This window comes from Macaca mulatta, chromosome 7 (genome assembly GCF_049350105.2).
Source record: "Macaca mulatta isolate MMU2019108-1 chromosome 7, T2T-MMU8v2.0, whole genome shotgun sequence".
Classification (NCBI taxonomy): Eukaryota; Metazoa; Chordata; class Mammalia; order Primates; family Cercopithecidae; genus Macaca; species Macaca mulatta.
The window spans coordinates 93,020,067-93,031,023 of record NC_133412.1 but is presented as its reverse complement, the minus strand read 5'-3'; the positions used below and the strand labels follow the sequence as shown (position 1 = coordinate 93,031,023).

General features: G+C 39.7%; 1 protein-coding gene across 1 annotated transcript; it reads right to left on the bottom strand.

Moving 5' to 3' along the window:
* Nucleotides 1–817: 817 nt before the first annotated feature.
* LOC100426988 (olfactory receptor 11H6) lies at nt 818–1,810 on the bottom strand. Its single transcript, XM_015143155.3, has one exon. It carries the CDS (start codon nt 1,808–1,810, stop codon nt 818–820), a length of 993 nt encoding a protein of 330 aa, XP_014998641.2.
* Nucleotides 1,811–10,957: the final 9,147 nt, after the last annotated feature.

Sequence of the window (10,957 nt, the reverse complement as noted above, 5' to 3'; positions counted from 1 at the left end):
AGCTACTTGGGAAGCTGAGGCAGGAGGATCACTTGAACCCGGGAGGTGGAGGTTGCAGTGAGCCAAGACTGTGCCATTGCACTCCAGCTTGGGCAACAAGAGCAAAACTTTGTCTCAGAAACAAACAAACAAACAAACAAACAAACAAACAAACAAATATATATATTTTTTCTGAATTGAAAAGATCTCATTTTTTTTTTTTTTAGATGCAGTCTTGCTCTATCATGCAGGCTGCGGGGCAGTGGCGTGATATCAGCTCACTGCAACCTTTGCCTCCCAGGTTCAAGCAATTCTCATTCCTCAGCCTCCTGAGTAGCTGGGATTACAGGTGTGTGCCATCATGCCCAGCTAATTTTTGTATTTTTAGTAGAGACAAGGTTTCATCATGTTGCCCAGGCTGGGGTTGAACTCCTGATCTCAGGTGATCCTCCCTCTTTGGCCACCCAAAGTGCTGGGATTACAGTCATGAGTCACCGTGCCCAGCCAGATCTCACTCTTTTGAAAGGCTTCAGTACACATGCAATTGATTTCTTCCGTCAGCTAAGATTAAAACTAGCAAAGATACATCACAGAAAAATAATATACATATATATACACCCACCCACCACATAACTACTCAGTGAGGCCACATATGTTTAAAATGTTTTATTTAGCATTGGCATTTATCATTAATGAGCTGAACTTAACTGCTAAGGAACTGTGAAAGATAAGTCTCTCTACCTGAGTGTGAGCCAGAACATATTACTGAAGCTACTTTCTATAGTTATAAAAAATTAGCGTCAGAAGTGGCCAATTTGGCTTCTTTTTCAAAGATATCTCAGTTTCGACTAACTGTTAACCCCAGGACTCTCTTTAGAGCATCTTTCATGTCTTTGTTTCGAAGACTGTAGATAAGGGGATTTAAGAGTGGAGTCATTGCTGAGTATACCAGAGTGATGATCTTCTGCATTGCTGCTGGGTTCTCCGATCTTGGGCTCACATACATCACCATAAGGGTTCCACAGAATAGAGACACCACCATTAGGTGGGACCCACATGTGGAGAAAGCTTTAGTTCGACCAGCACCAGAGGGAATACGAAGCACAGCTCTGATGACCAGAGTATAAGATCCCAGGATGAAGAGGAAGGGCCCAAAGATAATCATCGAGTTGAAGGTGTAACAGATAAGCTCAGTGGAAGGAGCAGAGATGCAGGCCAGTGCAAACAATGGGCCTGGGTCACACACAAAGTGGTCAATGATGTTGGGCCCACAGAAGGGAAGCTGGGAAATAAGAACAATAGGGACTGGATAGCAGAGAAATCCACCTACCCAACATACACAGACCAGAATTACACAGAACTTCCCAGTCATGATGGAGGGGTAGTGTAATGGACGACAGATGGCCAGATACCGATCATAAGCCATAACTGATAAGAAGAAACACTCTGTTGTACCCAGTGAAAAAAAGAAATAGAATTGCAGGAAGCAGCCAGAGAAGGAGATGGTTTTAGTCTCTGAGAGGATATTGACTAGCATGTTTGGGACAGTGGAAGAAATGTACCAGATCTCTAGAAAGGCAAAGTTTCCCAAAAGGATGTACATGGGTGTGTGGAGCCGCCTGTCCCATTTCACTGCACAGACGATAGCTCCATTCCCTAGCAGTGTCATGAGATAGAGAACAAGGATGAATGAGAAAAAGCAGCTCTGCATCTCTCTTTGACCATGGAAACCCAGGAGGACAAACTCAGTCACAAAATGCGTTGTTCTGTTCTGGGGTCCCAAAGCTGTTAGAAAAACAGAAGTAATCAAAGAATGAATAATAAAGAACATTTGGAGATTTTGCTAACTCATGCTGGATGATGTACTATTTTTACACACGTTATCTCATTTGGTCTTCCTAATGACTCTTTGAGCTGCGAGGAGGTATTCTTTACCCTTCTCTTTCACAGACAGGGTAATTGAAGTTCAAAGAGATTTGAAGGGTTCACTTAAACATATGTACAAAGCCAGTAATGCCCAGATACACTGGCCTATTTGGAGATTGGTTTGGAACAAATCCCAATTCACTTCAAATGTTTCTATAACCCTGAGTCTCAGTAATGTTTCATCTTTAATGGTAAAATAAAATACCTTAGATACTCTACATATAAATATAAACTTTGGACACATCCTTTTACCTTAAAGCAAAATTGAGTATAAATCTGAAGCAAAAATAGCTGCTATATTAAATTGCCTTCTTACAGCCTCATATGTAGAAGTCCAGTAACAAGCAGATAGGAATAAAACTTTTGGGAGTCTTCAGCTCCCTTCCTTTTGCTACTCTTAGGGAGGTGCTGCAGAACCCTCAGGAATCTGTAAAATGGTTTGAAAGCTACAAATCTAGTTCCCCCTAGATCATATTCTCCCTGGTGGCATCTGGATTTGCTGAAAAATCAAGCCCCTTTTTCTCCTGAGGAGCTCGAGTTCTCCCAAAGCCCTTCTTTACGAAATGGTGAGCAGACTTTGTCTCCTTTATTACTTTTACCCATTGATCTTGGTACTCCCCAAGTCAGCAGGTAAACTTCAATTTTGTTGAAACTATACAAAAGAAGTCTAATTCCTGGCCGGGCGCGGTGGCTCAAGCCTGTAATCCCAGCACTTTGGGAGGCCGAGACGGGCGGATCATGAGGTCAGGAGATCGAGACCATCCTGGCTGACACGGTGAAACCCCGTCTCTACTAAAAAATACAAAAAAAAAAAAACTAGCTGGGCGCGGTGGCGGGCGCCTGTAGTCCCAGATACTCGGGAGGCTGAGGCAGGAGAATGGCGTGAACCCGGGATGTGGAGCTTGCAGTGAGCTGAGATCCGGCCACTGCACTCCAGCCTGGGCGGCAGAGCGAGACTCCGTCTCAAAAAAAAAAAAAAAAAAAAAAAAAGAAGTCTAATTCCTCTCCCATGATGGTGGTAGTGAGGTCTTAAATAACTGAAGGCAACTGTTATGTCCCTTACCTATGACTTCTTTGGCAGGCCACCATTTTCCCTGCTTGTCAACCTCCTTCTCCACCAAATTGCACTATTCTACATCATGCCTCAGCTCTTGAGGGACCTTGCTATTGGGTAAATCAATTTCTCTAGTAATAAAACCACGTGCCTTTATTTTTGCTAGAAATTAAGCCCTAAGCTTTACAATTTGTCCCTTCATTATCTTGCTTTTCACTAAATTAAATAATGAACAAAAGGGACCACAAAGATCTTTCTGATATTTGCTAAATCAGGAGTTGAGACAAGACAAATAACTTAGATATTTTGCTAACAATTTTCTAGAAACTATTGGTCCAGCAGGCTTATTTCTATGTCCTCAAATATCCTTGTTAAAGTTCAGAATATTTGGCTGGGTAAGCCACTATCAATATTTTAAATTTAGCAATATAATGACTTTAAGAGTAGGATAATTTACTGTATTGTTAGTGTCACTGTTAAGATACTCACAGAATTCCATCTTTACATCATTTATATGATCCACAGAGAGCAAGGGGCCTGCCTTTCAGTACTTGATCAAACCTGGAGCAAACCCAAAAGCATAAATGTTTTATTGCCGAGGTAACTTTGGATATTCATGTTAACAATATTTTAAGAATAATACAACAATTTCTCTAATAAACATGATTTTGATAAAAATGTAAATTTTGTCCAAGCAGTTCAGTTTAATGAATGATAATTATGATCACATGTATCAAAATTTTTAGGACAGTTGTAATTTCAAATATACTTTCCATAACTGCTTGTATTTGCCAGGCTACATGCTGTGTCATTCTTGGAAAATATAATTACTGGGCTTGCAATTTTAAAAAAAGGTTGGATGCTAAATTTAAATCATAGCATTTCGTATATTTGTTTGTTTATTCAAAAATTTAACACATGCTTATTCACCATTTATTATATTGCTAGCAGTGTGTTGAGTTCTGGGGGTATAATGGTGAATATAAAAAATAAAATTCCTCCCCTTTTGGAACTTAGGTTTTATGAAAGCAATCAGGATTACAGCCTACATCTGCCCAGTCATGTGCATAGACTGGGGATTCCTTGAGTCGTGTATTTTTGCAGCATGTCCAACTGCATGCTGTGGGTCTGAAAAAATATATTTATTCCAGTTAGAAATAACTTGAATACATCTTTATAGTACAGGGGACATGATAACAAATTTTATTTGGCATAAATTAGATAGTTTGGGCCTTTCGAGGCAGTAGGCAGAGAATGAAACATTAGTTAGTTTACCCTACTCACAGGCCAGCAAATTTTTGGTACTGAGAAAAGAAATGTAATTCCAACTGATGATTGATCTGGAACCAGACCTCATAGGTCTTGACTCCCACCTGCTTATTATTAATTATTTTTGAGACAGAGTCTTGCTATGTGGCCCAGGCTGGAGTGCAGTGGCATGATCTCCCTGCACTGCATGGTCACTGCAACTTCCGCCTCCTGGGTTCAAGGGATTCTCATGCCTTAGCCCCCTCAGTAGCTGGGATTACAGGCTTGGGCCACCACACCTGGCTAATTTTTTTTTTTTTTTTTTGAGAAAGAGTCTCACTCTATCCCCCAGGCTGGAGTGCAGTGGCATGATCTTAGCTCACTGCAACCTCCACCTCCCGGGTTCAAGTGATTCTCATGCCTCAGCCTGCCTCAGCCTGCCAAGTAGCTGGGATTACATGTGACTGCCACCATGCTCAACTGATTTTTGTATTTTTAGTAGAGACGGGGTTTTGCCATGTTGGTCAGGCTGGTCTTGAACTCCCGACCTCATATGATCTGCCTGCTTTGGCCTCCCATAGTGCTGAGATTTCAGGCGTGAGCCACTGCATCCGGTCCCCACCAGCTCATTATTTGGCTTCATAATGTTCAAGACCTTGGTGACATTATTTCAAAAGCAGTGAAATTTTAGTTATCTATGGAATACAGGGTCAGAGAAAGATGGATAAATAAATTTCACAGATAATTAAAAAATCTCACTGAATTCATTTCTACTGCCTCCATCACCAAAGTACATTCATTTGTAGCTCAAATTCACCTCTTTTGTCTTTCTATTCACCTCAAGTGAGAGTACACATGGGCAATTGGAGAGGAGGAACAAAGCGCTTGGGCAATGCATTCTATGTGAACTGACAAGGGAGTCACATCCTCCTCCAGTCCCATCCACTTGCTGGGAATTTAAGACACTTGCCCACGGAAGAGCACTTTTAGAATTATAAGTGCTGGGGCTCTTCTCTTAAGTATTTACGTTTTAAAAGTTAATCTGTAGGTAAATCCAAAGGAAAGGAGAGTCTGCTGTTCTACTTCTTTCTCGAGAGGTTTTCACTTGCCACTTGTCACTTGCCAACAACTGAAAAAAATAACAGCTTGCTTTAATTACTGCAGCTGAAGAACAGTCTGTCAATAAAAACGTCACTGACTAATTTACAAAGAGGTGTAAGACTCAGGATACATTCTAAGGGAATTTAATGGTCGCCCCAAATAAGCAAGACATTTGACCATTATTGTCCCTAACTGAGTTGTATAGTGGGAACTCTGAGATACCTGAGTGAGCCCTTAATGTGAATATATCACCCGGGCATTCATAGGAGTATGTTGGAAGAAGAGAAGTGAGGGGCCAATGTTCCTGCAAAGAACAAAGGAACAAAGAATTCACAAATTTGCAGAAGAACCATATATTCTTAGCATCTGGCAGCGCTGAAAGCACGGGAACGGTGGGGTACTGCTGCAGGGAGACTTTCCTTACATACCTAATGGCATTTTTGTCTCCAAGAGGAAGATGTGAGACAAACTCCAGTCACAGGAATCTCGTCCTTTACGCAACCAACAAGCTGAGTCATGGTTGGAGAGTGTTATGTGTGGTTCCAGAAACTTGCTTCCTTTAGTATTCCGAACCAAATGAACTGTGTTTTTCACATCAGCAATTATTAAGAGTTTACAAGTCTCTTCTGAATAGGATCATAGTTCCCCAGTGTTCACTGGCAGGCACCTACTTCCTTTGCTTGTGAGCATGTATAGAATTCCATCTATATCTGTGTATAATTTATGTTTTCCCCAGTGGTTTGACTAGTGAGACACAGAAGTCAGGATAACTATCCAAGAAATACCATAAATACTTTCCCCTTTGTGGAGATATCCTCCTTCTAAGGAACTGATCTACCTGGGGATGGGGGGTGGGAGGTTAATGGAGGAGGAGAAGAGAGAAAGAATATGGGTGTACATGTGTGTATCTGAGTGTATGTATTTGTGTGTGATTTTCTCTCTAAAATAAACTTCATTCTTTTTAAAAAATTCCATATAATTAGCAAACATTTGTCAGTTATACATCAACTGTGCACCTACTATGTGTCAGACTCTGGGTTAAACATTGAGTATACACAGATAGGAGCCAACAAGGTCAAGACTTCACAGAGATTACATGTTTGTTTTGGGCTCAAATAAAAAGATATGAAGCAAATCTTTATTATATAATTTGAACTAGACTTGCTTCATACTTGGTGCCTAACCTGCAAACACTTAAATTTTTTTTATCTATATATTGTTTGCTTAATTTTGTTATAATGAACATAAGATAAAGAATCTCCTGGCCGGGCGTGGTGGCTCATGCCTGTAATCCCAGCACTTTGGGAGGCCGAAGTAGGTGAATCACTAGGTAAGGAGATCGAGACCGTCCTGGCCAACATGGTGAAACCCTGTCTCTACTAAAATACAAAAAATTAGCCTGGCGTGGTAGTGCATGCCTGTAGTCCCAGCTATTTGGGCGGCTGAGACAGGAGAATTGCTTGAGCCCGGGAGGCGGAGGTTACAGTGAGCTGAGATTGCGCTCCTGCACTCCAGCCTGGCGACAAAGAAAGACTCCATCCCCCCACCAAAAAAAAAAAAAAAAAAAAATCTCCCTTATTAATTTTAAGTATAGCTTGAACATAGATATTTGAAAAATTCAGTTATCTGTAAAGGCAGATTTGTAATTCTAATTCTGTTGACTGACATGATTCAATATTAGTGAAAATGAAAATTTGGCACTGTAAATGGTTATGAATTCTTTCAATGATATAAGGTGAAAGAGAACAAACTGAGATGAGAACCTGAGATTAATATAAACATAGCAAGAGCTCAAATGGAGAACATGACTGAGCTTAAGGGTAAGGCTGTTTAAGTGTAGAGTGGATTCTTGAAAATTTAATCCCTGTACCAGCAGTATTAGTATCACTTGAGACCTGTTAGAAATACATGTTCTCAGTACTTACCTAGATCTAGTGAGCCAAAAACTTGGAATGTGGAGCCCAGTTGTCTGTCTTAACAAACTTTCTAGGTGTTTCTTTTATTTTGCTTTCTTCCTTTTTTTTTTTTTATGGAGTTTGTTGCCTTGGCTGGTATGTAATGGTGTGGTCTCGGCTAACTGCAACCTCCACCCTCTCAGGTTCAAGTGATTCTCCTCCCTCAGCCTCCTGAGTAGCTGGGATTACAGGCATGAGCCCCCATGTCAGACTAATTTTTTTTGTATTTTTAATAGAGATGGGGTTTCACCATGTTGGCCAGGCTGGTCTTGAACTCCTGACCTCAGGTGATTTACCTGCGTCAGCCTCCCAAAGTGCTGGGATTACAGGTATGAGCCACTGTGCCCGCCCTCTAGGTGTTTCTAATGCACGCGGAATCTTGAAAGCCACTATGGATGATCATAAAATGTTAGAGTCTGGGTTAGGGATGTTTGAAAACACTTCTAAGTTTGGGAGGGATTTCAGTAGAACTGGGAATTAATTAAACATGTTTGGGATACAAGGTTAAGACTGATATTTGAAGGGATAATTGGCCCATGGAACTAAGTTACAGGTTATTTGTATGTCAGGCTAAGAGTTAGGTATCTGGAAAAGCATTAGTAGATTAAACATCTAGAGGAGCTTTTGAGAGAGGTCTGGGATAGGCAGAAAATGGTGGAGAAGATTATCCAGGCATTGTATGAAATGAGGTGACCTGGGTTAAAAAAAGGGAGCACTTGGGTAGGAACAGAGTTGAACTTAAACAGAAGGTGGTGAGAAAATATAAAGAAAATCATGACATAGAAAGTATGAGTCTTAGTTTGAATATTTTCACTTATTAGCTGTAAGAGCTTGGTGTGCTCTAATTTCCTCAATTATTAAAGCCATGTTTATCCTCCGTGTGTAACTCATAGGGCTAATATGAAGATTAAATGAGATAATAGACTTGCAAATGTTTTATAAATGTCTATATAATTATAATTATGATTAAGTGTCATTAAAGAGCCTCAGAAGCATTGTCTCTTAATTAATGTCATGGAACTACTCCAGAATTAGAATTTCTTAGGGTCCAGAGGACTTCCTATTCCTCTGGGGCAACTAGAGGATTCTTTTCCCCTCCCCATATATATATTCTCAAATAGGTTACAGATACAAATTCCTTTAAAAAGAAATGAGTGGGGAGCAGTGGTGCGCATCTGTAATCCCAGCCTTTGGGAAGCTGAGGCAGGAGGATCACTTGAGTCCAGGAGTTCGAGAAGAGCCTAGCCAACATGGTGAAGCTCTGTCTCTCCAAAAAAAAAAAAAAAAAAAAATTATTGGGCATGGAGGAACATGCCTGTAGTCCCAGTTACTCGGACAGCTGAGTTGGATCATGTGAGCCTGGGGAGGTTGAGGCTATAGTTAGCTGTGACTGCATCACTGCGTTCCAGCCTGGGTGTCAGAATGAGACCCTGTCTTGAAAAAAATAAAAAAATAAAAAACAAAAACTTTCTAAATTTGACAATTAGAAAGAAGAGTTTTAAAATGCCCATTTCTCTTTCTAGTGTATTGCCAACAAAACAGTCAGGGGGATAATTCTTTTATAATGTAAATAAGAGTAAGTTACTTCCCTGCTCAAAACCTCCCAAATGCTTCTCATCTCATGCAAAATTACATATAAAACATGAATAAAATAAATTGAAGAAGACACAAATAAATAGAAATATATCTTGTGTTCATGAATTAAAAGCATTAATATTGTTAAAATGTCCAGACTACCCAATGTGATTTCCAGAGTCAATGTAATCCCTATTAATTCCTGTCATACCAATGACAGCCTTCAGAGAAATAGAAAACACAGCCCTAAAATCCATGTGGAATCACAAAATCCCTCAAATAGCCAAGGCAGTTATGAACAGAAAGAACAAAGCTGAGGCATCACACTGATTTCAAACTATACTACAAACTAATAGTAATTAAAACAGCATGTCAATTAAAATTAGTGTAAAAAAATGACTCATCAACCAATGGAAAAGAATAGAGCTCAGAAGTGAACCTATGCATAGTCAATTGATTTCTGACAAAGGTGTCAAAAATACACATTGGGAAGAGGACAGTCTCTTTAATAATGATATTGGGAAAACTGTACATTCATATGTATAAGAATGAAATTGGATCCTTATTTCACTCTATATACAAAAATCAACTCAAAATGGATTAAAGACTTGGACATAAGACCGGAAACTCTCAGCAATGAGAAGGAAACATAGGGGAAACACTACCCAATATTGGTTTGGGCAATGATTGTATAGATTTGACCACAAAACACAGACAACAAAAGCAAAAATAGACAAATAGGATCATGTCAGTATAGCTCTAATCTGCAAAGGAAACAATTGATAGAATGAAGAGATAACTACAGACTGGGAGAAAGTATTTGAGGCCATTCATCTGATAGGGGTTAATATCCAAATCCATAAGGAACTCAAGCAACTCTATAGAAAGAAAACAAATAATCAGATTAAAAAATGGGCAGTGGCCCTGAATAGACATTTCTCAAAAAAAAAAAAAAAAAAAAAAAAAGACCTACAAATGGCCAACAGGTATATGAAAATTGCTCAACATCACTAATAACCAGGAAAATGCAAAGTGAAACCACAATGAGATTTCACCTCACAGCTATCAGAATGACTGTTATAATAAAAGACAAAAGATAACAGGTGTTGATGAGAATGTGAAGAAAAGAGAGCCCTTGCACACAGTTGGTGAGAACGTCAATTAGTACTGTCATTATGAAAAACTGTCTGGAGCTTCCTCAGAAAACTAAAATAGAATTACTATATGATCCAGCAATCCCAGTTTGGGTATTTACCTAAAAGATTTGAAAGCAATATGTCAAAGAGATGTCTGCTCTCCTATGTCCCTTGCAGCCTTATTCACAATAGCTGAGTTACGGAATCAACCTAAATGTCCATCAATAGATAAATGGATAAAGAAGATGTGGTGTATGTACCCAATGGAATACGATTCAGCCTTAAAAAGAGGGGAATTTTGTCATTTGTGACAACATGGATGGAACTGGAGGACATTACGCTAAGTGAAATAGGGCAAGCCTAGAAAGACAAATATACCACATGTTCTCACTTATTTGTGGAATCCCCAAATTTAAAACTCAAGGAAGCAGGACAGTAGAATGGTGGTTACCAAAAGCTGTGGGAAGTGGGGTGTGGGTAATGTTGAGGCAATGATGGGCAAAGGGTGCAAAACCTCTGGTAGGAGGAATTGTGGTGTTTTTTTTTTGGCAATATATTGCCGAGGGTGGTAAACATTGTAAATGATAATGTGTTATACATTTTTAAATTGCTAAGATAATAAATTTGAAATATTCTTTTTTTTTTTTTTTTTTTTTTTTTTTTGAGACACAGTTTTACTCTGTCACCCAGGCTGGAGTACAGTGGCACAATCTTGGCTCACTGCAACCTCTGCCTCCCAAGTTCAACTGATCCTTGTGCCTCAGCTTCCTGTGTAGCTGGGATTACAGGTGCGTACCACCATGCCCAACTAATATTTGTATTTTTAGTAGGGAGGGGGTTGCACCATGTTGGCCAGGCTAGTCTTGAACTTCTGGCCTCAGGTAATCTGCCTGCCTTGACCTCCCAAAGTGCTGGGATTACAGGCATGAACCACTGTGCCCGGCCGTAGATTTCAAATATTCTTACTACAGAAAATATTTGAG

Bases quoted from the DNA above. Each gene is read 5' to 3' on its own strand.
- LOC100426988 (XM_015143155.3), bottom strand. From the start codon at position 1,810: ATGTTCTTTATTATTCATTCTTTGATTACTTCTGTTTTTCTAACAGCT.